The sequence below is a fragment of the Phaenicophaeus curvirostris genome, chromosome 10 (assembly GCF_032191515.1).
Source record: "Phaenicophaeus curvirostris isolate KB17595 chromosome 10, BPBGC_Pcur_1.0, whole genome shotgun sequence".
Classification (NCBI taxonomy): domain Eukaryota; kingdom Metazoa; phylum Chordata; class Aves; order Cuculiformes; family Cuculidae; genus Phaenicophaeus; species Phaenicophaeus curvirostris.
The window spans coordinates 2,306,468-2,334,200 of NC_091401.1; the positions used below are offsets into that span (position 1 = coordinate 2,306,468).

Sequence of the window (27,733 nt, forward strand, 5' to 3'; positions counted from 1 at the left end):
AATTGGACTTGATGATCTCAAAGGTCTTTTCCAATCTAGGGATTCTATGATTCTATTAATTTCAAATAGGTTGGGCCACTTTTGGGAAGCCTAAGAAGCAGGCTACGGCAAAGGACACTGAATGAAGTGCCAGAGTAAACTGTGCTGAGGTCTCAGACTTGCTCTCCTGACTCACCAGGGGAGAAAAGTCACCACCATCTCAGAAATAAATCCAGCTTTAACCGTGTTCTATGTGTGAGATCATGAGGGCATCGGCTTCGTGATCTTCACAGACTTGTGTGGTCACCTCACTGATTTACTGGTACAGCAGAAAGACCTTCAAGATCTGGAAAGCAAATTCCTTTTAGCTCTTAGACAGCTTGAATATGTATATGCTGGTACAATATCTGCCTCGAACGGATGCTTGCTAGCCCTAAGATGCACCAGAGCTGCTGAGATATTCCCAGGATGTTTTCCAAAGGCGAGTCTGCTCGCTGGAGGGCAGCATTGCCCTGTAGATAAAACAGAAAGTGGCAACTTGAGTGTTGGAGAAGCCACTTCAAATGTAAGAACCAGCGGAATGAGGTACTGTAATGTCCATGAAAGTGAGGAGAGCCACTCGATTTCAAATTACTTACTTGGTTAAAAACCTCAGCCCTCCCCACAAGTGGCTATAACCGCCCCAAAAAACTGAGTAGCTATACTGTGCTGCGATGGTTAGCTCCAGGCCTGGATGCAAAAGGCCAGTGTAGTCCTTTTATGACTTGGAATCTGCACTTTTGCCACAGTAATTTAAAGTGCCCTTAAAAAGTACTAGGAGGTAGAAGCTTCGGCCCATTGTGATGATCCGTGTCAAAAAGAAATAGGTGAAACTGTGCTCTCAAAGAAGCTGGGGAAGTCAGGAGCTAACTGCAGCCAAGGGCAGCCCCTCTGGGGTTACAGTACTGCAACTGGGGTCAAAATTCAACCTAGGAGTGGTGAGACATGAAGCACACAGCCACAAATAGACCTTATCCTCCCTTCCTTACTGTAGTATTAATGAGCAGGTCATGCTAATCATGAAGAAATGAGTTGTTCTGGATCTTCAGCATTCCTAGTCAGATATGAGATGGCAGCAAAAGGTCTGGCCTGGAAGTTATTATTGCTTTGGGAGTGGCTGTTTCTCACCATGAATAACAGCTTGTCACCAAGGCCCTATGCTCAACACAGCCTTGGTGGAAGAGTCAGGCCTATGCGGGCTCCTAAGGGTAGACTTTGCTCTATTGCAGCCACCTTCACTGCTAGAACCTAGTGCCAAAGTAAGTGAAGGAGCTCAGTGGGGTTTCTCTGCAAGAATAACCCCAAATGAATAAGATACAGACAGCAGATTTAGCTCCTGTGTAGGTAAATAATTTTTTCTGGCAGTTGTGTGATACCGTTACATGGTACAAAAATACACAGATTTATTAACTGTCCCTCTGACAGTGAATGATGTCGCAGTCGGCGTGTGCTTCCTCTTCCCAGGGCACGGATACCACCAAACGGCTCTCTACTCTGGGAGGACAGTTCAAGCAATCCCTAGAAAAACTAATGAAAATCCTCGAGCAGTGCCAGCCGTACTTCATCCGCTGCATCAAACCAAATGACTACAAGAAACCCCTGGTAATGTTTTAGCAATATAAGATCTAGTCTTCAGTAAACTTTTAATGAGAAGAAGCTGTGTATCTGTCTGTACTTCGGCCAGAAGAGCTGGCACACAGGCTATTACTAGAATGAAAAGGGGGGCAGGATATAGCATTGTTAATTTACAAAAACAGCTCTAAAAGCATCACAGAGTAACAGGGGGCAAAAACACATAGGTGTGATTCCTGGGAGGAGATGTAAAAGCCTTGCTTGTAAAGATAAAGACAAAACTGGAGAGTTTCTAGGCTCTCAACAGGGGGACAAACAGAAAACATGAGGATCCAACAATAACCATACTATGAAATAGCCTGATGGAGAATAGTAGATCTGTTGGTGTTTGAGAGGGGCAAGGGAGCCTAATTTGACACTATAGGAGAAGAGAAGTGAGTTTGTCATGGAGATGCCTGGCTGGAACTCATGAGATCACAACCCAGTTGTACATTAAAACCTTGTATGCTGTTGGTCAAGTGACTTACTAATTTTTGAAGTAGTGCATGTGTTTTCATGAGCCTATTTCTGATCTGCATTACAAGAAAGCAGCAGCACTCGTGCTGTGTTTTGAATGGCTGTGCCCAAAGGGCCTCTGCTGCTACTGCAGTTATTCAAATGGGAAAAATTATACGAACAATACATTGTTCATCTGAAGTTGCAGTTCTAGAGTTGAAAACAGTTGCTAAAGGCAGACTGGAGCTAATGGACTGTTTCCACTGCCAATAAACACAAAATTGAGGACCCTTTGGGGTAACTCATTTATGCCTGCGGTGAATTAATTTAGGGCACTAAAGAAATAAGTGCAATTTAAAAAAGCATAGTAGGCCATTTTGCAGGCACTCTGAGGTTAGAGGTTAACAGATATGTTCTGAGGAATGCTGCATGTGTAGCTTCTTTCAGTGCTAAGCCTCCTCCTTGTTTGCTTTCCCTTTCAGTTGTTCGACCGGGAGCTGTGCATTAAACAGCTGCGATATTCAGGGATGATGGAGACCATCCGGATCAGGAAAGCTGGCTACCCAATTCGCTACAGCTTTGAGGAGTTCTTTGAGAGATACAGAGTTCTCCTACCATGGTCTCTTCGAGAACAGGTGTGTTAGCACAAAGTTGGTCTAAGGCTAATTAACTCCTCTTAATGAGGAGAGCTGTCACCACAGTAGCTAAATAACTACATACTCACTGGGACCTTAGCTGAAATTGTACAAGTGCTTTTAGGTCCAGCTGTCCTTCACCTACTCCACACAGACAGGGGGGCATCCCTGTTGCCCTCAGATGTTTCTTTTCTGTAATCACACTCCTCTGAGGTCTCTAACATCCTCCTTGCACTTGAACTCTGGAATGCTCACCAATGCGCTCATGTTCCTCCTTTTCTTGACCACATGAGCTGAACCACTTTCGCTCATTATACTGTCAGCCCAGAGGTCTCTGGTTTCTGCTGTTTCTGCTGTTTCTGTTCTTCGCCCTTTGAAATGCAGGGCAATAGAACCTTACGTAGTGTGCTGTGTTTCCAACCAAGCTCTAACCTGACGATGCTTTTGCACATCAGCTGAGGAACGATGCTCGGCAGAGCTGTATCAGCATCTCTGAAGCAGTGCTGGGCAAGGATGAAAGCTGGCAAGCTGGAAAGACCAAGATTTTCCTTAAAGTAAGTAAAAAGGACAATTTATTGTCCCTTCTCCTGAAAAACTTGGTACTTCACAGTAATTGACCTGCTTGTGTAAGAATGGTGACCCAGAAGGACTGGGTTCTCCTATAAAAAGTCGCTCTTGAATCTGAGGCTGGATCTTTGTAGCTGAAGGCCAAGTAATTTAATGACACAGCTTGGTGCAGGAGAGGCTGATCCTGTTCCTGCACTCCAGCATTGCAGCTAAAACAACACAGTGCCTTGAACACTCCAGCCGTGAGCATAAAAAAGAAAAAAAGGTAAAAAGTCTTAGTGCAGGCAGATTCCCTTCTTGATTCTGGCTACAGCCAGACATGGTGTGGTCAGGTGGTGATTCGGGGGCTATTTCAGACTACGTATCCAGTTTTCAGAAGTTGTGGGGGTGTCTGCTCAGCTGGCATCTCCACACTTTCTATCAACAGGATCATCACGACACGGTATTGGAGCTGCGACGCCAGAGTATACTCACAGATAAGGTTCTTCTTATCCAGAAGGTGATGAGAGGACTGAAGGACAGGTCAGTGATCTTACAGAAGGGAATTTGCTTTGGTTTGAAGCAGGAATCTTTGTGGTGAGGTTTAACACAGTCCATGAAGCATTTTTGAGTATAAAGTGGACCAATCTGTACCTTCCACTGGCCCTGAGCTCAGTCCTCATCATGTGACACTGCAACTGTGCAGATTTTGCACAAGATTTATTCTGAATTGGTTTCTTTTTTTCCACGCTGCTTTTCAAAACACAGGGTTGTAGCACATGCGGCTTTTATGAAGGGGAAGGGCTGGAAGGAGGATTCGCACTTAATATTCCTAGTAAACAGGAGGTATCCGGAAAGCAGGAAATCCCTCTGGAATCTGTGTCCTTCTCAGAGCTGCAAGGACTCTCTTTTGTAGGATGCTTCTTTGATATAAGACAGAAGAGAGTCAGATAGAAACTAACTAGTCCTTCTCTTTGCCAAAAATTCTTTGCACAGTTCTTGCATTTTGTCTGATTTAGTTTGAGATATCTTCAGAAGTGAAATTTAGTCACTGCCAAGTAAGTATTTGTCCCCATTAAATGCTTCACATCGTGATTTGCACTTATTAATCTTGTATCCTCCAACGAGAACCATGATCTAGAACTGAATTCTGGTTCGGTTTATAAGTGTTCTTGACCGTAGAGAAGCAAGAACTATAAAACACGATGAACGTCTAAAACCTTCCCCCTTTTTTTTAGACTGCCTGCTACCTAACAGAGCATCATCTCTCCCTGTGAGCCTCACTTTCATTATTAAACCCTCAGAGCTATGTGCCACTTCTGACAGCCACGGTGTGACAGCTTTTCCCGGGGAGAGTTCATCTTTCTCCGATGGGCTCCCGGCAGTTAGGACACTGGGGAGCAAGTGACCATCAGATGGGGGAGTTAACTTGCCCAGGTTTGGTACGAGGGCTTTTCGGTCCTTACAGAGCTCTCCTGCCACAGCAGTGACTTTGGTCTGCAGTTGCTCTGAGCAATATTGCAGCATGAAGGGCAAAGTCAGCTTAGATGTATCAAGGAGCGTTAGTAATACTTCTATCTCACCCTTTCTGCTAGCAAATGGATAGCAAAGCAAGTAGGAAAACGCTTCATGAGCTCAACTGATTTATGGTGCTGCTTCACTTACAGAATGAGCTGAGCCTAGGTGAAATCTTCTGAGGCTTTTATTTACAGAAAAGCTCAGGCAAAACAGCCTATTCTGGCCTTTCCTTCAGCGTGTAGAGCATGGAAGGAGACAAAGTGTTTGAGTGCTGAAAATTTTGGAGCATGTGGTACAAAAGTATCTGACCAGAAAGACTAATCTTTCTGCTGTGACATTTTCTTGAGCTACTTAGAAGCAGGAAGAAAAGTCTTCGCTGAGCTTCTAACTTGCCCTGGCAAGATATCCACTAATAATTCAGGTGGTTAGTTTAACGATAGTTTTCCTGGCTCTAGTGTGCCCAGAGAGCAGACAAGGCTGAGGTCCCATAAAAGGGAAAAATACCCCACGACCTTACTCTTTCCTATTATCATAAGAAACAGCAGAAATAACCTGTTGCTTGTCACCTCTGTTTGCTTAGGAAGCAGTTTCTGAAACAGAGGAAGTCTGCTGTAGCCATTCAGTCAGCCTGGAGGGGCTACTGCTGCCGGAAGGACTTCAGAATGGTAAGATGCAGGGGTATATATGTAAATATTCATTTTTTAATATATACATAGACACACACATGTGTATTTGTGTGTGTTTTTATATACTATGCCCTGATACACTGAGTGGTGTACTAGGACTGAAGATATTTACAACTGAAGGGAGGAGAGGCAAGACGGCAGCGTTTAAAGCCCAAGGAGGGCTCTAGGACCTCTCAGGGCTTGTTGAGCCTGTGACATTCCTGCATTCTGGTGAAATAGTAACCCAACTAACCTGTGACAGGCCTGGCTCCAGCAACTTAACGTGTGTGCGATCCCACACTTCTAGGCAGTAGTCCAAACCTAGCGTTCGTCTGTCATTACCACGCCACAAGCAAAGTGTCTTCCGCAACTTCTATAGGAAAACTAGGAATCTGTAAAAAAATACCAGAAAAATCATTATCTCAGTCTCACATTATTAAATATATTGGCTGATCTTCTACAGATGGTGGGTTTTCTGCGTGAGGAAAGCAACACCATCTTGGGGACACTCACATATTGTGGGTTTGTGTATCAGGGATTATTATTAATATATCCCTTCCATCCCATTCATGAGGGGCAGGAGGAGAAACTGCCAATTTCAGTCAGAAACATTTTCTCTTCTGCATCAGTGGTGCGATTCCTGTCTGAAGAGCCAGGCTGTTGTCCTGCACTCTGCCCCACCCTCCCTCTCTTGCCACCATCACACCCATCTCTCCAAGGACATGAAATGCTGGTTTTCCCCCCATTCACTTGGCCTTCTTTCTGCTCTCTTCCTTCCCTTGCCATAATCCCAGGCTACCGCTGTCCCTTCCTGGAGCCACTCCCTAGAACAGCTGCCCAAAAGAACTCTCTATATATCCCCTTTTAAAAGCCTGTTACTGGCAGAAAATGAAGCATAAAGGCAGTATCGCATTAGCCCCTTCCAGTGTCTTTATCCAGCTGATGAATCCTGTCATCTACTCATCCCAAATTACTCTCATTCTCGATGGCTCTGACCCATAATCGCTTGTTTTTCCCCCATCTCCTCCAGCTGATGCTGGGTTTCGGGCGCCTGCAGGCCCTCTACCGCAGCCGGCAGCTTGCGAAACAGTACGAAGCAACCCGGGCTCACATCATCAGGCTCCAAGCCATGTGCCGTGGTTATCTAACGCGTCAAAAGGTAGCAGAGCAGAAGAGAGCTGTCTGTGTCATACAGGCGTACGCAAGGGGCATGTTTGCTCGCCGAATCTACCAGAGGATGAAGAGGGAGGTAAGCTCACAGATACCTCGCAAACATGTTGTTTCTATGAGGTTCTGACCCAGATTTAATGACTGGGAAGTGTTGGCACTGGATGTGGATATTTAGTGTAGGATACTTTATTTTGAGCTCTTGTCAAGTATGAAAACAGAGTTTTAAGCAGATCTTGTTTCCATTTGCTTTCTGTGTTCCTTATCACAGATCCAAACTTAATTGACAGAGCTGAAAGGTTTATGACGGAAGGGAGGAGAAAATATAAGGGGGGGTGTGTATCAGTCACTGCTGCGAGGGACGATCAGTTCCTGCAGCAAGGCCTGATATTCCAGAGGGAATCCTCATGCAGTGTGTCTTGGCATGTGCTGCCAGAGCAAAACCTGCACATATCACCTGGGCGCGTGGAAGGCCTTTCATAGAGTCATCGGAGAATCATAGAATCACGAGGTTGGAAGGACCTCTTAAATCATCGAGTCCAACAAAGCTGGTTTGCAGTTCTCTGCCTGTGGCTTGTTCCCTAAAATGTTGAATCTAGAACTGACTCCCTGTTAGAGTGAAGTCCAGGCGTGGACAGCTTGTTAATGGCAGAGGGAGCCAACAGTCACAGAATGGTCCTGTTGTCCACAGAACCAGTGCAGGCTGGAAGCCAGGAACATCCGCTTGGAAGAAGAGAAACGCCTCATCCAAGTCCTTGGACCAGTGAAAGCAAAGGAAGAAGCTATGAGGCTAGAAAAGGTAGGTAGGTTGGTGGAACAATCCTGAATGCCATCTTTCTTAGCTAACAAGATGGCTTGCCCAGCTCACACCTGCAGACTTGCTTAAAGACCTAAGCTATAATTTAGTAAAATTAACAAACATTGTTGTAAACCTATTTGTAACGATGATTTAGAAATGGGACGCATGGACATTTCCGTTTGCAGTATGAGCTTCAAGTGTGCTTTAGCCAAACACGCACAACGCTATCACTCGCCCAGGTTGCCCAGAGAGGTGGTGGCTGCCCCATCCCTGGAAACATTGAAGGCCAGGCTGGATGAGCCTCTGAGCAACCTGATCAAGTTGAAGATGTCCCTGCTTACTGCAAGGGGGTTGGACTGGATGATCATTGTCCCTTCCAACCCAACCCATTCTATGACTCTATTACAGCCCCTGACACAATACATGTTAAAATTTTAACTAATGTGGGGTATTCTGCTGTTAGGAATTCTGTTTTTTTCATTGGACTTCACATTCCTCCTCTGCACTAGCACCTTGCTGTCATAACACCGTAGTAATAGCGTTTAATCCTCACACCCATTCGTTCTAGCAGAGCGAGATCCCCATCATGCCTAACCAACTTCTGTGTTTAAAGGAACACCTGGCTAGTCTGGAGAGAGAGGAGGCAGAAGCAAGCCAAAGGAGGGACGCTCCTGCCAACAGTCCAACAAACGACGACGTTATCAGTGACCAAGAAATGGTGGACAAAATTTTTGGGTTCTTACCAGCTATGATTGGAGGCCAAGAAGGACAGGCTCCTCTGGGTTTTGAGGTACAGAGCTGCAGACTGGTAATGGGTCACGTTCACCCCCTGTGTAAGTCCAATGAAGTGGTCAATTCTGTTCAGAAAGCCTCTCTAGAGTAAAAAATGTCACCCAAATCAGTCATTCAGACAGTCTCTTCAGGATCTGCTTTCAGAGATCAGCTCCCAAACGTTTTGGGTGACATGCAGTTTGGGGACTGTGTCTTCAGAAGCTACTGCACGTTTGTTTCTTTGGCCCAGAAAACCCTCACCAAGTAGCACCGTTGTCTGCATTTCGGCACCAACCACATGGTCTGCTGAGAGTGCTCTCAATGATTTTCTGGCTGACCCAAGCTGTAAATTCATGACCCAAGTTACCCCATGTTCTTAAAAGCAAAATTTGAGATATACTGGTCCTGACAGCTGTGGAATGGAGTAGGCAGAGTAAAATGGTCTTTTAGTGCAGGATGTAAGCACCTGGATTTTTCACCAGCAGTGTTCATGCAGATTTCCAAGAGAGGAAAGCCATATGGAATGGACGTGTCTCAGAAGGAAAAGTTCTGAGCCCCAGTGATCTTTTGGTAGCAGCCGAAAATGGCTTTGGGGTCAGCTGGAAAGCAAAATTACGGAGGACCTATGGCCAAGAATAAAAAAAAAAAAAAAAAGAGGAAAAAAAAAAGAAAACATAAAATAAGGATTTCAGAGTGCAGGGAAAGAAAATATGCTTCTTCCTCATGTTTTGCACAGGACTTAGAAACAAAGCCTAACAGGCTGGACGAGGTGGACCTGGACATGGTTCCCATGAGTGTGGAGCTAGAAGAGGAAGCAGATGGCTTAGAAGAGTTCACCTTCCCGAAGTTTGCGGCTACTTATTTCCAGGGCTCATCTACACATACCCACATCCGGAAACAGCTGCGGCACCCACTGCTCTACCACGACGACAAGGACAACGTCCTGGTATCTTGTTCTTTGTTGTTGAACCAGCTCCCTCCGTAGCCCTGGCTTCTACATGTCCCCTTCTCCTTGGGTCCTGCCACCACAGGCACAGCCTGGGGAACCAGAGGCTTTAGAGCCTAGCAGACAGTTGTAAGCTCACGCACAAAAGTTGTAGTTCCCATCAGCTTTTTTTTTTTGGCACTTTGCAGGCAGGCACTTCACAGAGATAACTGCCCAACACAAGATCTCTGGTCACTTTTAGTCTGCTAAAGAGAGGCTTGTTTTGACTTCTCCAGATACCCTTTGAGGGCAAAAACAGACTGGAGAGAAGCATCAGAGCTCATTTATCGCTCTGCTTATCTAAGGGTTGCTGGGCTGTGAGGTAGGACAGAAGGGGGAGGCCCAGGCCTCCAGTTTTCCTGTTGAGCCATCGAGGAGGGGAGTTTTTCATGATGTTAAGCTGCACTGCAGAATGGAGGATCCACAAGCTTCGTTATTACTCAGTGTGAGAGCTCCTGGAAGAGCTTGCTCCACTGCTTGTCTGTCCAGCTGGCTTAAAGGCAGAGTGTAGGCCAGCCAAGTTCTCTCAGCCTCTCTGCAGCCACAGCACGGCTGCCAGGTGCCAGCACAGGGAACTGGGGCTCAGCACCCACAGAGCAAAGCTGATATTCCCTCTAGAGCTGCACTCTCTTTCTTTAGCACAAGAGTGTTATGAATGTTGCTGTCATGTTTGAGATGAAAGTAAACTCCTGGTGTAAATGGTGGGAGGAGGGGGGTGGATTTTAACCACTTGTACTGGGTAAAGGAAGAAAACACTCTCATCTGAGCAGGAAGAAACAGCATGAGTCCGTGGGTTCTCTTGGCAATGTCTGACTGTGCTTTCTGCCACTACAGGCCTCTCTAGTCGTGTGGGTTATCATCCTGAGGTTCATGGGGGACCTGCCAGAGCCAGCAGTGTTTGCCAAGAATGCCACCACCAAGAGCAGCTCTGTAATGACACAGATATATGACACACTTGGCAGGAAAAACCAGGTCCAGTTCAGGAACGACAGCCCAAATATGGTGAGAGGAGCAGGCTATGTTTGTATCTTCATTTGCTTTCTGCATCTCCTTCTGGCAGGAGGAGATGAAACAAAACCATCTCCATTTAAGCATCTATGATTCTAAGATTCTATCTGTCCTTCCTTCATGAATTATCCTTGCTGTGCATTAAACTACTTTTTTATAATGTTAATGTCTGTCGTAGAGAGAAAACAGAAAGGATAACAAGATTTCCAAGGGGATCTCTTCCCTGAAGCTGAAACGGTCATCCAAGTTGACTGGGAAAGTAAGAAGTAAAAATAAATTGCTTCCCCGTAGTCTTTTTATCTGGACCCCTGTCTTCACCTTCTGTCAGATGTTGTGTGGCAGCAGCCTCCCAGCTGGGAATTAAGAGATTTGTTTCATCCCTTCCTGAAGAAGAGTGACCCCTGGACACAGGGAACAGTTGAATAGTGAGAGCTGTTGGTATTACAGAACAGCTTGCCCAAAGCCTTGAGCAGACTGAGAACCGTGGGCTGGGGCTGTACAGGAGAGCACAAGAAAGTTCTTCTAGCCAGTAAGAACAGTTCCGTTAGACTGCATTTCATGAGTTAGCTTGGGCAGGGCAGGGACAAGTACAGCCTGTCCTTAACTGCTCCTGCACTGAGCAGAAAGAGTTTTAGCCAGAAAGATGGAGAAGGACTATCTCTCATTTCTGGGGGAGCTGCCTGGTAAGAGGGAAATTTTCTGCTTGGTTTCTTTCAGGTGACAGACCAGCTGAGAGGTGGAGAAGAGGCTTTCCAGGAGGACAGCTCGATCTCTGAGAGACCTATGTCCAACCTAGAAAAAGTGCACTTCATTATCGGCAATGCAATCCTGCGCCCTGCCATCAGGTAGGACATTTGTACCTCCTTTCTAGGGTCATGCACTCATTACCTCAAGGAAATTCAGCATCCCTTCCATCCAAATGCTGGAAACGTCTCACATTTCTCTCTTGGGATTCCTGACTGAAAGCCCAAGCTAGTCATGTAGAGCCTTGTTGAGAAACAAGGGATGGAAAGGGCACCAAGAACAACTGGAGCCTTTCCCTGCCAAAGCCAGTGGCAGTTCTTTCCTGGGGTGCATCACCTAGCCAGCATGGTGAAACCTCGCTCAGGCCCACCTCATCATGCTGCAGTCATGCCAAGCTGGCAGTGGAAACGTAACCAAAGGCAATTCGGATTGAATCACTATCTGTTGCTTTCACGTGTTTTATTACAGGGATGAGATTTATTGCCAGATTTGCAAACAACTCACTGAAAATAACAACAGGAGCAGCTATGCTCGAGGCTGGATCCTTCTGTCACTTTGCCTTGGTTGCTTTCCTCCCTCAGACACGTTTGTGAAGGTACGTTACTAACCCTTCCTACAGCAGCTTCAGGCCCTTGGCTGATCTGGTTTCTCGTGTATTCTGATGTTTTGATACAAATAGTCACATAAATTGTTTGGCTGCCATAGCAGCTCAAGCCATGACTTCAGCAGAAGCTCTCTCATAGAATCATAGAACAGTTTGGGTTGGAAGGGACCTTAAAGCCCATCCAGTTCCACACGCCCGCCCCCACTCCAAAACAGGCCATGGCTCTCAATTGAAGCCAGCCTTCCTCCTAGGTCTCAGAGGCAAACAGAATCCATAGATATCCCTGAACCTTCAGCCTTGCTTTATTGACGCTCTAGCTCAAATGATTAAACTAATCATAAATTCTGCCAAGTGGCTACTACTTGGAACAAACCAGGCACAACTATAGACATATTTTGACACCAGGCTCAATCCATGTGTGAACCATGCAGAATTCACAGAAGATCTGACTTTCTTTATTTCTCTTTCCCCACATCCATACTCTACCCCTAGAATATTCTTAATTGTTAAAATAGCCACGTGACTGACCCATGCTTGCACTACATTCAAGTATGGAAATACAAGTCTCTTGCTTACACCACATCATCCAAGGTAACAGGCAACAAACTCCAAAAGCTCAGTTTATCCAATCCTTCTCTTCCAACATCCAGTCTTAATCACGGACTTCAACTATTGACATTGCCAAGAACTTCGTAAAACTAAAAGAAGCTTTAATCCGCAGACTGAACCTGCAATTAGCCTCCTTCCCAGCACTTTGGTTCATATAGAATCTCACAAGACTTCAGGCTCTTCAGTTGGAAAGGCCAACCCTTGCTGGAAACTAACTCTAAGAATAAAGTCTCCACTGTCTAATATTCATCATGTAGTTAAACACAACAAATAGTCTGACTCAAGTCTTCCTCTTCAGTCTAAAAGCTCTGTGGAACAAGGGAAAACTTGGTGTCTCAAACCTCCTTTTCCAAAATACAAATCCCAACCCCAACCTTCAACAGTTTCTGGTGAGCTGATCGCTCTAATCTAGTCTAGCAGCTGCAGCAGATTCCTTGTGTTTTACGAGGATTGGTGTTTCCTAACTCTTTCTTATGCCCTGTGTCTATAGTACCTCTTGAATTTCATCCACCACGGGCCCGCAGGCTACGCACCATATTGTGCTGAACGCCTGAGACGTACCTATGTCAATGGAGCGCGGACTGAACCCCCGAGCTGGCTGGAACTTCAGGTACCAACTCCCTTTTTGCTTAATTATATTGATCTGTGACATTTTATGCCGAGTTGCATTTACTAACCTGTGCTAACAGATCTTCCTGAGTCCAATAATGGAAAGCAATTGCACAAGGGGGTTGAAGGGCAGCTGCCTTGGTCTGCACAGCTTCTTAGGTGCACCTGGCTCTTCTATTAACCTAAAGCCAGTGGAGGATGTAAGTTAAGATCTGTAACACAGGATTTGCCCAGAGATACCTGTATCCACTCAGGAGCCACAGGCCAGAACCACCTCCTGAGGGAAGCTCTTACCATCATTTATGGAAAGAACTGCTCCAGGGATGTAATTTATATTTAAGACTCATCATTGAAGAAACTGTGTGGGTGTTGGAGATGTACTTGAAAATTGCTGACTAGGACGTGCAGTGTGTGGAACTCTTCAACCTAAATGCCTTCTTCATTCTTCACAGAAAAGTAAGGGTTGCCTATAATTTGTTTCTCTCATTTAACTTTGACTTACAGGCAACAAAGCAGAAGAAACCCATTATGTTTAACGTCACCCTGATGAATGGCCAAAGCATCACTGTCCCTGCAGACTCTGCTTCCATTGCCAAAGAGATCTGCCAGTTCATAGCAGATAAAACTAAACTGAAGGATGTTTTTGGTTTTTCGCTCTACATTGCTGTGTTTGATAAGGTAAAGTATAGAACAAATAGAATTAAAACTCTTTTTTTTTCTTTCTGAGGCATTGGTGCTGTTTGCTGCTGTCCACCCAGCCTCACTGAGGATTCCCTCTGCCTTCCAGAAGCACCCCTGTCTCAGTCCTGGGCTCAAACCAACTCTGTTCTGAATCCCAGCTGAATTTCAGGACCTGATAATCCTGTTCTGCCTTTCTGCTGCCTCGCCTGTGAGGTTTCCTTTGCCAGGTCACATAACTGAGTGGTGTCCCTGCTCCCATGCATGGACAGCGCAGCAGTGTGGTCTCTTCGTCTTCTGGGATCCCTCCTGCCCCCCGTGCCTGCAGAACAGCAGAGCTGCTGGAGCAGGGTGAGACCAGTGGGGCTGACATGCCAGGGAGTTCTGCTTAAAGACATATTTCCCACCTACACTGCTGCATGTAACTTTCTCATCCTGGGTACAGCAGCCCCATCATAGAATCTTTAAGATTGGAAAAGACCTTTAAGCCATCAGCCCAACACCACTGTGCCAACTGAACCATATCCTAAAGGGCCACAGCTACATGGTTTTTTAGCATCTCCAGGGACTGGGACTTCACCACTTCCCTGGACAGCCTGACTAGTGCTTCACCACTCTTTCAGTAATGTTTCCTAATATCCAATCTGAACATCCCCTAGTGCAACTTGAGGCCATTTCCTTTGTCCTATCCCATGTTCCTTGGGAGAAGAGACCAACACCCACCTCACCACAACTGCCTTTCCTGGAGCTGCAGAGAGCAATGAGGTCTCCCCTCAGCCTCCTCTTCTCCAGACTGAACAGCCCCAGGTCCCTCTGCTGCTCCCAGAACCCCTGGGCTCCAGCTGCTTACCCTTCTCTGGACACACGCCAGCTCCTCAATGTCCTTCTTGTGGTGAGGGGCCCAAAACTGAACCCAGGATTCAAGGTGCAGCCTCACCAGCACCATTTGTGCTGGCCAGGCCGTTTCTGATACAAGCCAAGGTCCCTGCCAGAGCTGCTCCTGTTTGCTCACATGCTGGCATTTCAGCCTCCTTCCTTTTGCCTTTTTTCACAGTAATGCTGTAAACCAGACGTACACAGCAGGATGACCTCTTGGTTCTCAGTCGGGCACTGATAGCAAAGAAATTAATTTGGAGGTGGCGTTTTTCTTTAGATTACAGCACCATCTGCATGTGCACTTAAGGGCATATACAGGGGACAAACAAAGTACAAGGAGACAAAGAGATTTCAAACCAGAGCTGCTTTGTCCTAACTTCCAACTTATTTTCCCTGATAGCATCCCTGCACATGAGAGCACACACATTTACGAAAGTACGACTTATGCATCCATCTGCTTACCTTTTCAGAGGTTTTCTTGCCGTCAAGAGATGAGGAGCTTTGGGTTTGTTGCCTGCACAAGCCCAGATCCAAAGCAGGCAGGCCAGTAACTGCCGTGTCCCTTCGTTCTAGGTCTGGTCACTGGGTGGGGGACGAGATCACGTCCTGGATGCCATCTCTCAGTGTGAACAGCTGGCGAAAGAGCGGGGCACACACGAACGCAACGCACCCTGGCGCCTTTACTTCCGGAAGGAAATCTTCACCCCCTGGCACAATTGCCAGGAGGATCCGATCAGTACTGATCTTATTTACCACCAGGTCATCCGCGGCATTCGGTTTGGAGAGTACCGCTGTGAGAAGGTGGGTCTCCTTATTCATCCTCCTGAAGAGATAAAACTACATTAACATTTCTTACACTAAGAAGCAGGTAGATGAGTGAAGTTTCCAGAGGCTGTGAACAACCCTTCCCTTCTTGACAGTTCCTGTCCACGTATTGTGCCAGCTGTAATTCATACATTTTCTTCTGCAGCCACCAGTTCATGTGGCAGCTGGAGACGTGACTGAGGGGGTGGTTTAGGTTGTTTTAAAATATCTTGCTAATAATCTCTTTGATGCTGTGATTGTGCAAAGTTCATCTCTCACTCTGCTGTCAAGATTTATCCAGACAAAAATCGGGAAAGCCCCATTCCTAAACTGGCTTCGAGTTTGAATGAGATTAGCTGGACTTCATGACATCTTTCTATGCCTCTTTTAATGGATTAATCATTTCAGGAGGAGGATTTGGTGGAGATAGGTGCAAAATATTGTTACATCCAGTTTGGAGATTCCATCCACAACGAGCTTGTGCAGAAGGTGCTTCACGACTGTATCCCAGTGAAACAGCTGAAGTCCAAGCCCCTGGAGAAGTGGGTGAGCCTTATAACCTACGCACATGCTAAGGTAAGAGGTTTGTCTGGCACTGCTGGGGAAACACTATCAAGTAACAGCTTCTGCTTCTTTCACCTTTCCTTTTATGAATATTCTGTTGAGAGAAGAAGGAAAAATATCTGTTTGAATGTACCAAATAGTTAATTCCGACTAGGAGAACAAAGAACTTTTCCACTCACTCTTTCATATATGACTCAGCAGGGGAAAAGAACAAAAAAAAAAAAACGTTAAAAATCTCTGGATAAGAGTATCTTTTAAGGTTACATCCGAAGACTGAGTCAGGATGGGCATGGGATGGAATGATCTGGATGGGTTACCATTTCCATGGCACCTGAAGGGTGTTAGAGTCTGAAAAGATCAGTCAGGGGGGTTTTGAGGGAAGACTGGAATTCCCTCATCTGCTCTGGCGTGGGTGCCTGGGGGCTGTTTTTGATCTGACTTTCTCCAGGGAACCTTGACACCAATGATGGCAGCGGGCTGCTCTTTATTGTTTGCAGATCACGCAAACCAGATTTTACTAAGGAAACCTTGGGTATCTTTTTATATTGCAGGCCCCATACACGCAGGACCGTCTCTCCCATCAGACTGTGAAGGAACAGCTTGTAGATTTTGCTCGCTTTCAGTGGCCTTTGCTTTTTTCTCGATTCTTTGAAGTCACTAAGTTTTCAGGTAATGCCTGGAGCCTGGCAGTAGAGGACAGATAGAAGAGCAATAGGGGAGGGCTTGTATAGCACTTATAAAGAGTTTATTCTGCATTTTCAGGTCCCAGCTTGCCCAAGAACCACTTTATTGTGGCTGTAAATTGGAAAGGTATCTGCTTCTTGGATGAGTCAGAAAAGCGGCTCTTTGAGCTGACTTTCCCAGAGATAACTGGCATCCACACCAACAGGTGAGTGCCCCAGAAAGACAAGAAACAAAAAAGGCATCTCTGCCCACATCCAGAAAGGGTTTTCTATGTAGGAGGCAGCTGTACCTTCTCTACTGTCCCCCTGGGATCTGAGCCTGGAAATGCGGTTTAGCCCAGGTCTGGGAAGCAGAAAGGGACAAGTTCTGAGCAGCCTGTAGGGGAAATACTAAAATGGCTGAATTCCACCAGCTGGTGGAAGGAGAGATGATCATGCTCAGTCTGAAAAGCTTAAGAAAGCACAGACACTCATCAAGACAAGAATGGCTTGTATAAATAACATAGTGAAGCCATCGTGTCATCAGCACACTGGGAGCACGTATACTTCTCGGGTGTGATGGACCTGAACAGGAGAACTGAGAGAAAGAGGGTAACGGTTGGCTTGCTCAGGGCACGTATCCTTGCATCAGATCACTCAGAGAACAGGGCCTTACATACACAAACAATTCCTCTGTGAGGGCTGTGACAGATTTACTTGTTGCCCAGTTACTCCAAAAGAAGGGTGAGCTTTTGTCTGTAATGAAGCACTTTTGTCCTAACCATGGGGGAGTCCAGAGTGAACCTGAACCACTCCAGTCCTTCACACCTACCGCGACGGCAAATCAAGGACCACCAATACTCACTGTAAGGGATTTGTCTGCGAGGAGGCGTAGGTGCCCTGGCTGTGATTGCAGGTGGGTCTGTAAGTTTTTCAGATGCTCTGGTAACTGTTGAATATTTCATAGGGCAGTGAAGTCATTTGGACAGAGTTGCACTCTCATCACACTCCGTGCCGAGGAGTTTGTCCTGACGTCTGTCAACAGCGTTGTCATTGCTGAGCTGGTGGTCATGTTCCTGGAAGGGCTGAAGAAGAGATCACGATTTGCTGTGGCAATGCATGAGAGAAAATCCCAAGGTAAGTCCTGTACCGTCACTACAGGGTAGGGAAGAAATCTTGAAACCCACAGCACTTGTTAGAAAGAGCTCAAAGGGAAGTGGGAGAACTTCAGCGAGAGTCCTTTTGAGGCACAGTGATCAGCTGAGCCATACAGAGCGTAAGACAAGGTGATTCAATACCTCTGCATGCAAACTACCCTTCCTTCTCGCTTATATGTTTTGTGGTTTGTATTTAGTTGTTTAGTCCAACAGCTCAACCTGCTTAAAGTGCAGAGCTGGATTTGGGCTCCCCTGAAATCCTTCCCAGAAGAGTTTCACAGAGGTGATAAACTGGAAGTTTCTGTGCCATATAGTTGGCTGGAACAGACAAGAGGGGTTTAGAATGTACTTACCCACTTACTACTAGCACTTCACCTACTTAGAGCTAGTGAGTTTCTTCCCATGATTTGCTGCCAGTTCTAGACATAAATGCAGCATCCATTTGAATCAGAGTTCTGCCATTGCTCTCAGGGGATCAAAACCAGGCCGCCAGGTGAAATGTAAGTGATTTCTCTGAAGTGTTGCTGGATGATTAGCTGTATTTACACAAAACACTTTTTATTGCTAATTGAAATCAAGCCTTCAAAACTACAGTTCCCCTGTCTTTCACATTGCAATCCCCTTGCATTTTCTTGGACTGTCAAGCCTGAACAGCACTCCTTTATTCTGTTTTCCAGAAGACCCTGCCATCCTGTCCTTCAAGAAGGGAGACTTGCTAATCTTCACTGAAGACAAAAGGCTGGATGCAGACGCTGGTTGGATCAATGCCCAGAATGAAAGGACAGGCAAAACAGGGAATGTATTTTTGGAAGACATCTACATCATTCCTTCTCTCACAAAACCCTCTAGTCAAGTGCTGGTAAGAAAAGCTGAGCACTCTCTTTGAGGAGACTGGAAGATAAATGATAATGACAGTGTTAAATATGATTGAATTTATAACTGGAAGTTAATTGTTCCTCCAAAGTCAGACCAGTTCTATTACCACCCATTGAAGCAAAGCATTTCTCTTCTGTCCTGTCTGAAAACAAAACTAAACCTAGCCCAAACTTTAAGAAGACTGCAGTTGCACAAAAGCAATGACTTTCAAAAGAACAGTCTGTTCACCATTAGGGATTTCAGTGCCTGGCACTGGCAGCAATCACTAGAAATGGGTGTGCAGTTGAATTTTCCTGTATACCCACTAGGCTTGATTGATGATCACGTCAGGTGTCAAGGGAAGCCCTAAGCGCAGCAGGTAGCTTTAGAAGAATTTAGGCTTCAAGGGAGTCAGCACAAAGTTTCCCACTGATCAGTCTGCTAATGATTTTGTCTTTGGTTTTGGAGACTCAGTATATTGGATGCTGTGATAACAAGTAAAAAGCTGAAAAAGTTGTGGAAAAACACGCCCGTGGTTAGCAGGTCTCCTTTTGACAAGTGTTCTGCTTTGGATAATCACCTACATTCTGATGGCCACCAGTCTCGTGTCTATGGAAATTACTTCCTTGAGTCTCCTACTCCCAAGTCTTTCTTGAGTGTCTGAAAGATGCTGCTTAGGGGACAGAATATCTCCTGCAGCACAGAGCACTCGAGCTCAGTATCCACCATCTGCAGGTATATGCTGTGTGACACCTGACAATATGTGCACAGACCTGTGTTCACGTGACATCTCTACCTGGCTATGTCATTCCAGAGCTTGCTGATGATGTCTCCAGACCAGAGGAGGACAGCTTCACAGAACTCCTACGTGGAGGAACCTGATGAAGAGGATCTCAAAGTGAAGCCTTACACCTTGGAGGAGTTCTCCTATGAACATTTCAGGTGAAGCTCTGTGTAGTGTGCACCCTAGAAAAGTTCTTGTTGATCTTCAGTGATCCTTAAAGCCTAGGATGTTAACGGTATCTCCCATTTCTGTTTGGGTTCCTTCTCTTTGTTCCCTGTAATTAAATGTGACTTTGGACGTGCAGAGGTCCTCAAAAATGGCCCACTTGTATCTCCTGTCTGCAGAAATGCAAAGCAAAAGGTAGAAGAACCCCAGCTGGACTTACTTCTTTCCAGCAGGATTCCTTACTTCTCACCCATTCTTTAGCACTTGCAGGCTAGCGATGATACAGAACATCTCAGGCCTTGGAGAGCAGGGGAAATATTAACCTTCTGAAACGATTCTTCTTTTTGCAAGCCTTCTCCCTTCTGCATCTGCAAGAAGTGACATTTTTCTGGGTTTTTTGACCTGTAAAATCAAAGGAGATATATGATCACTGTCTTGGGAAAGAACGTGCCTAGAGATAAGTCTTTGTGATAACGACCTCCTGTGTTCATGGCAATACTAATCCAGTAACATTTTATTGCCTGCGCTTGTCTTCATTCAGGGCTCCTGAGAAGGAATCCATCAGCAAAGCTGTTCTCCAGAAATCCCGTGGGCGCAGTCAGCTGTGGGCACACTCTAAAGAGCCCTTGAAACAGCCTTTGCTGAAGACAGCGTGCACAGACCCTGATCTTCGGGACCTGGCTTGTCAGGCCTTCATTGATATCCTTTCCCTCTTGTGCTTTGAGACTGGGGGAAGGACAAGCTCCCTCCACTGAGATAAGGCCCTGCCTGTGATAGAGGGGGTACATTTACCTCAAGGTAGGGGGTATCACCTCTGCGTCACTCCTGGTCTTTCCCTTGCCTGCAGAGGAAAGGTGCCGTTCCCTCCCAGTGCTCCACAAGCCCCGACTGAGAATGTGGCTTTAGGAACAAGTGACATTTCCCATTTCCTGCATGTGCCCAAAGCAAGCAGCTAATAGAGTACAAATCACAGCCAAGCAGTGACAGCTGCTTAGGAGTAGGGGGTAGGGGACAGGCAGAGAACATGTTCCAGTCCCTCCTCCCAGTATTTGCCACTTAGACATCAATGGAGTCACAGACACGTCGGGATCCAGACAAGACCAAATTTACCTTCCGAAACTGGCCTGTTTTTGTCCTTAACAGCACATCCACCCATCATGAAATTCATGGGGGACTATCCCTCCAAACAGACACACTCCTCGGTGGAAGTCACTGACCAGATATTTGTAGCGGCTATCCAGGAGGAGGTCCTGCGGGATGAGATTTACTGTCAGATTATGAAGCAACTGACTGAGAACAGAAACAGGTACTCACCTGGGTGCAACCAGCCTGCAGAGCTGCGGGGCGGGTGGTGATCAGGAATCCCTGCTACGCCACTGCCAGAGTGAGGACAGAGGGGAAGGACAGCCAGATGTCAGTGACACCTTCCCTTCACCTTTGCAGAGCACTCAGGACCACAAGGTCAGAGCAGGACCATTACTTGCCTCCTTGAGGTGCTGCTGTGCTCCACCAGCATCCAACGCTCAGCCCTGGGCAGCACGGTGTGGGGCAGGGCAGGCGTTACTGGAGCCCCCTTAGTCCCAGGGCAATCTGTGGAAGAAAACAGAGCACTTGCATGCATTCAGGACTGTGCTGCCAGCACTCCCTTTGGTTGAGTTTCCCAGTATTTCCCTCCTATCAACACATAGTTCACACTACATCTTTTACTACCTGCTAATCCTTTTTAGTAGTTACATCAGTGAGGTTACCCAGCTGGCTTGCAGAACAGGTTGGTAACACAGGCCCCTGCCCATGCAGAAGTCTCTGAACCAGGCTGGGCTTTGCTTTCCCACTTGTAAAATTTGACCTCCTTCCAGGGGAACTGAATTGCAAGAAGCACCTTAAAGTAATACAAATTATTAACAAAATAATTTGTCTCTTTCTAGATGCGTAGTGTCACTGCAAAAAAAGTAGAGAAGGAGGTTCTAGTTGATTTTCTTTCTTACTGTTCCACAAATACTAAACTTAGTGGAACTTCTACCATGGGTCTAACTCTTAAATGGTAAATCCCTTTGTTTGCAGTAAATCTTACAGGCTATTTAATACATGGTCTGTAGCCACAGTGCCATGCCTGATGTACTCCACCAATTTAGTCCTGGCAGTCATTCACTGTTTTGAGAGAGATCGCTGATGTGGAAAAAACAATGCCTGAAAGGTGGCTATTTCCATATATTTTCATTCGAACAGCCAGAGCAACAAATCTTTCAGCCTTCCCAGGCTACTGCCCTGTGGACCGTGTCATGCTCTCACACAGACACAAACACCACTGATCTATAGAGTATAAATGGGATTAAAATAGCGTGCCTTCATCTGCAAAATTAGAAGAGTAAATGGGAATTAAGAAGCCAGGACGTCTCTATTCAGCAGAGTCTGGTGCCTAAAGGGAGACCTGCTGATTTTCCCAATCAAAACCACTTCACACCATTTACCTTTGAGAGCAGTCCCTGGGACACAGCTCACGTGTGTTCTGCTCCTGGCTTCAAAGGTAGAACGACTGACCAGTTCCTGGCTGCACAGCCTTTCTTACAGTGACGGCACGATGCCATGAGAGCTTCAACTGGCAAATTCCACATGTCCAGAGGCTGGAGGAACTGGCTTGCTGCTCGAAAATTCTACAAACGTGATCTGGGGTTTTGAAAAACTGAACTACCTCATTACCCGAAGGGGCTACAAGAAAGCTGAGGAGGGACTTAATAAAAAGGCTTGGAGTGATAGGACAAGGGGCAATGGGGATAAACTGGAGAGGGGCAGATTGAGACTAGACATAAGGAGGAATTTCTTCACCATGAGGGTGGGGAGGCCCTGGCCCAGGCTGCCCAGGGAAGCTGTGGCTGCCCCATCCCTGGAGGGGTTCAAGGCCAGGCTGGATGGGCCTTGGGCACCTGATCCAGTGGATGGTGTCCCTGCCCATGGCAGGGGGTTGGAATTAGACGATCTTTAACATCCCTTCCAACCCTAACTATTCTATGGTTCTGTGATTACACAACACCATCCACTTGTTCGCTTTTCAGAGCAGGAGCACAGGTGAATGAATAGAAGCAGCTGATAAAGCACAACTCACGTGCACAAGAGCCTGGACAGCAAACTTGCAGTGGCTTTCCAAGAGGATGGCAGCAGGGTCACGGCTGCCAAAATGACTGTTAAACTGAAGCTTATGTTTATTCATGAGTTTTGCAACTGTCATAAATATTTATCGGCCAGGATTTAGCATTGTCTTTGCATACGGGCTGCGGTTGCTGCACAGAAAACAGCTGCCAGATCCTGTGTGAAGGCATTGTTGATTTGCAGCTCTCTGCAAATGGCACAGCATGCATAACGGGAGCGTGTTTCTCTCCACTGTAGCTGATGTGGGGTCAAAGAATTATATGTGGTTATAGCAGAACTGTTTGCTTGGCGTTGACAGGTACAGCGTCACCAAGGGCTGGCAGCTCCTCTGGCTCTGCACTGGCCTGTTCCCACCCAGCAAGTCACTGCTGAAACATGCCCAGAAGTTCATCGAGACACGTCAGAAAGAGACACTGGCCCTGGAGTGCGGTCGGAGGATTCAGAGAGTGATGAGGTAAACAGTCCAGCACGTAGCCAGCTCAAGGTGTTAAAAATCAGGCACCAGAAAGCACACGTGCTAAAACATTGAGACTCTTACTTGCCTTTCTCTCTTCACATCCTTTTTTTTAATTAAGCGATCATTATTTTTAATTCTCTGATGGACTTTGAACCACAAAGAGTGGTCTGTGTCACAGCATCACTGGTTTCTTTCACAGAGTTAGCAACATTTTAAAAAGTTCAGCATCACACATAATCACTCGATGCCCAGAGCTGGGTATTTCCAACATCCTATAGGGCAGGCAGCTTAAAATGAAATCCTGACCTTGCTTTCCTTTGGTGAGGCAACACATCCTTATCCCCCTTACTTGTGCCTGAGGATTAGTCTTGGGTTTGTTGAATCTTAGAAGCTCAGAGCTGCTAAAAATACTAGGTCACTGAGGTCACTGACAACTGCAGGGCACTAATGTGGCTCTGTTGGTTTCCTGATGGTGAGGCAAAGGAGATCCATGCTGAGACAGAGCAAGATAATCAATTCCTATTCTTTGAAGAAACCCAAATGAGCAGCACCCTGAGACTGTCCTGGCTGCTGACACCAGGACACTTCTCTCTTGGGCCTCTTGGCATTCCCCTATCCTCATGAGGGTCAAAGCAATGTAGCTCCAAGCCCACAGCGCTTCCCTGGCTTCCAAATGACCTTTGCTGTAATGAACTTGGTGTGACCAGACATAGTGGAAGGGCTCCCTGGTTTCCAGGTAGAATCAACTGACCTGGAGGGGGGGAAGGTTTGCCTAGATTCCTCCAGGCACTGGAATTACCCAGCTCGACACTGAGAACACGCTGCTTGGGCGTCAAGGTTAACCCCAGCCTTCTCCATTTGGATGCTGCTGCGAGTTACTGCCTGCATGCCACAGACTTCTTTGGCAAAGAAGATTCCCAATGATTTATCCCTCCAGCTCCTCTGTGCTCCCCCTTCTCTTCGTCTGGGCCCTGTGGGGTTGCTCTTTGAGCTCTGCGGGGCAGGCTCGACAGGGATGCTAGCACAGTGGCTGTCCCTTTGCGGTGGAGATTTTGGCACTGCTGAGGAAATGTCACTGCACACTGAACTTGCCTTTGAAGTGCTTGAAAAATGCATGGCGAGGGATGCCATTCATTGGTTTTTCTATGGAGAAGGCTGAAAATTTCCTGCCTCCCTATATCATGTGCTATTCATGCTCTAAGCCCTGTTGAGCTGTACAGGTCTTCTTTATAGCTGGGAAACAGGGAGGGGAACGCAGAATGCGTTCTTTCGGAGGAGAATTTTGGTAAACTGCTTAGATCTGGAGCCTGGCGAGTGGGAAGAGGAACAAAGACAAATGCTGTTTTTCCTAGGAGCATTTCTTTTCCTAAGATTAAACCTGCACCTTCTTAGAATAGAACAGAACATTTCAGTTGGAAGGCACCTGTAATGATCATCTAGTCCAACTTCTATTTGTAAGAGATCCCTGAACCAGTGGGAGGTGTCCCTGCCCATGGTGGGGTTGGAACTAAATGATCTTTAAGGACCCTTCCAACCCAAACTCTTCTATGATTCTAAGTAACCTGCTCCCTTTGGAAGGGGGAGAGCAGCCAGCTCAAAGGACTGACCTGTAATACGCAGAGTGGAAGCCAACCAAGCCCTTGGGTTCACCTTTTCCTCCATAAGCAACTTTACAGCTTCATCTCCAGACTCCTGGGCAGGGAGCAAGCGAGCACCCTGCTGGGTGTTAAGCAGATCTTGCCTTGGCGATGAATTCCTAGCTGAGGCTGCAAGGAGAGATGGTCCTGTGCCTCCAGCCAAGCTGCTGCACTTCCTTGGTCTCCTACAGCCTCCTTCTGCTGCGAGTCCAGGAGCAGATGGCTGAGGAGGGCAGGTCCACGCTCCTCACGGTGCCTGCACAGTAGCCAGAGCACGTGCTGTTCAACTTGGTTACAGTGAGTTTTTCCTTCTCCACGCTGAACTACTTTATTTAATGGACAATTAGTTTTCAAGTCTGCACAAGACAAGCTGGATGCCAGAGTGAGCTCTGCTCCTGAGAGACTGGCCCAAGCGTGAGAGAGGTTTGGCCCGTGAGCTTCAGCCTGCTCTGTGCCACCTAGGGCAGGAAAATACCAGCCCTGAAGGTGATTTGTTAGACTTGTGCTCACTTTAACTTCATCAAGGTTTCTGCATGACTCAGACTTCAGGGCCAGTTCATTTGCTCTAAAAGGCAGCTCTGCTCCAAGAGATAATTTCAAGGAAGGATTGTACAGCTCGAGCGCCTCTCGAACAGTGATTGCGTGCCAGCTCCTCTATAAAACACACTGCTTCTAGCTGCCCTCCAAATCCTTCTGGTACTTGCCTCCTGAGCCATAACTCATTTTTTATCTGAATGCATACCTTTTTTTCTGATGTAAGTATTAAAAATAAGTATTTCTCTTCGTGGCCACTATCTTCACACCTCATGAAGGAAAAATGTTGCTGAATACATAGAAGGGGTAATGGCCAGGAAGGGGCTTTATTCATGCAGCCTCTTTGCAGAGTAGAACAGACTTATAATATCCACACCATGACCACCCTCAGTTTCTCGCTGTTCAAACACAGAATTTGCACTGGGGTGAAGGTCCTGCCCCATCGCACAGTACTAGCATTTGGGATGGAATCTGTTGTTTGGATGGAGTCCTGTTGTTCAGCTCCTCAAAGGCTAAACATCCAGCACTGATCTGTTACGATGGTGGTGGCATTTTCCAGGAGTGGCTCCAGGAAGTGGGCACCTCATCCTGTGGAGGTTGAGGCCATCTTACAGAACAACACTAAGATCTCGCACAAGATTTGCTTCCCCAATGAAACAGAACAGGTGAGAACTTACTTGTTTTCCCAGCCATGATGTGTTCATGCAGGAGCACATTTCAAGACATTCAGTGTTCTCATTTCTTCCTCTCCTCTGTGTAACATGTCTTGTTATCTCACAGACATTTGATGTGGGAACAAACACCAAAATCCGGACTCTGTGTCAGAACATTGCTGCCAAACTGCAGCTGAGCTCCTGGGAAGGTTTCAGCCTCTTTGTCAAGATTGCAGACAAGGTAACTACTCTCAACTATTGCAGGGTAGCCAGACTCCCCCCTCCTCTCTTACTTATTTACCCAACCACCTAAACAACCATATCTGAAGCCAATCAACAGAGCAGCTCATTACTGCTTCTGTTTTACTAGACCCAAACCTAGACTCAAATTCTTAGCACCTGACAATTCTTTTGAGTCTCTTCAAGGGCCTGGGTGGAGATGCAGGGTTTTGATCAGTCTGCTGGTACCCAAGTGGTTTAGTGCCACACGTACAGTACCCGCTGGTGTTAGGAGAGCAGTGGCTGACCAGCACCGTTTGATTGCGCTCTAGTTTCTCAGAGCTTGCCTTACCTGAGCTGAAGCTTAGGCTGGCTGCCTTCCCAAGAGGTGCCTTCTCTCTGGAACTGTAATAAAGGCAAAAGCAGCACTGAGTCCACGCACAGGGATTTTCTGATGTGTGGCATTCCTGAAAGGAGGAACACAGCACATGCCAATCTTTTACAAAGAGGAGATGGCTAAGAATAAGGTAGGTATCTTCAGCTTGACTTCAATAAGCAAGCTGGAAAGAAAAAAGCAACAGAAGGTGCAATAAAAATCCCCATATGGAATGTAGATAATTTCTCTACTTCTTTCCTGCTGTAGTCGTGCTCTCTCACTGCAGACAAGGAAAGAAAATTCAGCCTGAGACTTAGGTATATTGGCACAGGCAGTATTGTAGATTACCTGCTGATCCCTCCTTTCCGCTCCTCACTGCTTGGCCTCTTCCAGGTGATCAGTCAGAACGAAGCGGACTACTTCTTCGACTCACTAAGGCAGGTGACGGACTGGAACAGAAGAAACAAACCAGTGAAGGACGGTAAGGAGAATGCCAGCATGACAATAAGCTGCGTGAAGTGCTGTGTTGGACTGATGAAACAGCAAATTTATCCAGTAGGATTTACTCTATCTTGGGAAGCGTGTGGCAGAGCCACCTTATATCATTCTTTTTCGTACATATGTACATACACAGGTCCTGCCTGTACCAGCAGTAAGATCCAGGGACCTGATGCAGCCAAGCACTGGCTATCAGAAACACCAGAACATCTTTGGGGGGGATCTCTCCACAAATTTTGAATTGGTACCAAAGCTTCTTTGACCTGTTGCATCCAAAACAGCTGATGCACACAAGTTAGACAGGTTGATCCTCTACAGTCCAAGGCTCATGCATTGCCAGACCAGATACTGGCCAACATGTGTAAATAGGTTCTTCACGCACTCCCATTCATTGGGCTGTTGGAAAATTGTTAGCTGGATTATCACCTGGTGATACTAAAGCACAAGTTGTATTCCCAGGGGAACACTTGTTAGAATAAAATACAACACTAATGACAGCAATTCTTTGGACTTCACCCTCATGTATAACATGTTTTGAAATCTACATCAAACTCAAACTCAACTCAGATTACATATTCTTTATCCTGGCCTTTGGAGGTTCAGCTTCATGAAGCACTATTTACGTATCTAAGACTTCTCAACTCCCCTCTTCTCCCCACAGCTGATGCTGCTGGGAGCTCTGCAAAATCACAGCATGAAGATGTGGGTGCGCTAAATCACGATTAATTCCTGTAAGCGCAGCCATCAGGGGATGCACCTGCATCAGTATAACAGGATCGAGGCGTGCTGCACACCGAGGGCAGCTGTCATGAGCACCAAGAAGTAACAAACACTCACAGTGCTGGCATCCTCAGCTTCTTCCCACATTTCTGGAGAGCCTGCACCTCAGTTCACTGCGTGATCCGTGTCCAGGAACTCTTAACTG

General features: G+C 46.5%; 2 protein-coding genes and 1 long non-coding RNA gene across 6 annotated transcripts in view; 1 reads left to right on the forward strand and 2 right to left on the reverse strand.

The window, feature by feature from the left end:
• The window catches only part of LOC138724714 (uncharacterized), a 38,830-nt gene extending 21,085 nt beyond the window's left edge, over nt 1-17,745 (reverse strand). For all 4 annotated transcript variants that reach the window (XR_011338099.1, XR_011338098.1, XM_069864933.1 and 1 more), the window contains exons 1-3: nt 17,195-17,745; nt 14,762-15,761; nt 5,703-5,841 (exon numbers count right to left, since the gene is read on the reverse strand). The gene's annotated coding sequence lies outside the window, so the exon portion shown is untranslated. The remainder of the gene's footprint in view (nt 1-5,702; nt 5,842-14,761; nt 15,762-17,194) is intronic.
• The window catches only part of MYO7B (myosin VIIB), a 50,290-nt gene that overhangs the window by 16,516 nt on the left and 6,041 nt on the right, over nt 1-27,733 (forward strand). Inside the window, exons 17-44 of the mRNA XM_069864934.1 lie at nt 1,483-1,620; nt 2,568-2,720; nt 3,176-3,274; nt 3,715-3,809; nt 5,365-5,449; nt 6,480-6,698; nt 7,308-7,415; nt 8,029-8,205; nt 8,923-9,132; nt 10,006-10,173; nt 10,358-10,438; nt 10,897-11,024; nt 11,392-11,518; nt 12,627-12,746; nt 13,250-13,423; nt 14,873-15,100; nt 15,512-15,679; nt 16,219-16,336; nt 16,430-16,556; nt 17,297-17,466; nt 18,164-18,345; nt 19,156-19,283; nt 19,832-19,989; nt 20,443-20,596; nt 22,733-22,888; nt 25,622-25,727; nt 25,843-25,956; nt 26,704-26,791. Of these exons, the coding sequence (XP_069721035.1) occupies nt 1,483-1,620; nt 2,568-2,720; nt 3,176-3,274; nt 3,715-3,809; nt 5,365-5,449; nt 6,480-6,698; nt 7,308-7,415; nt 8,029-8,205; nt 8,923-9,132; nt 10,006-10,173; nt 10,358-10,438; nt 10,897-11,024; nt 11,392-11,518; nt 12,627-12,746; nt 13,250-13,423; nt 14,873-15,100; nt 15,512-15,679; nt 16,219-16,336; nt 16,430-16,556; nt 17,297-17,466; nt 18,164-18,345; nt 19,156-19,283; nt 19,832-19,989; nt 20,443-20,596; nt 22,733-22,888; nt 25,622-25,727; nt 25,843-25,956; nt 26,704-26,791 (3,979 nt within the window). The remainder of the gene's footprint in view (nt 1-1,482; nt 1,621-2,567; nt 2,721-3,175; nt 3,275-3,714; nt 3,810-5,364; nt 5,450-6,479; nt 6,699-7,307; nt 7,416-8,028; nt 8,206-8,922; nt 9,133-10,005; nt 10,174-10,357; nt 10,439-10,896; nt 11,025-11,391; nt 11,519-12,626; nt 12,747-13,249; nt 13,424-14,872; nt 15,101-15,511; nt 15,680-16,218; nt 16,337-16,429; nt 16,557-17,296; nt 17,467-18,163; nt 18,346-19,155; nt 19,284-19,831; nt 19,990-20,442; nt 20,597-22,732; nt 22,889-25,621; nt 25,728-25,842; nt 25,957-26,703; nt 26,792-27,733) is intronic.
• On the reverse strand, nt 20,780-26,791 carry LOC138724717 (uncharacterized). Its single transcript, XR_011338100.1, has 3 exons — nt 26,659-26,791; nt 26,287-26,339; nt 20,780-20,880 (listed from the first exon to the last, which is right to left on the reverse strand). It is a non-coding gene; the product is annotated as an uncharacterized lncRNA (long non-coding RNA).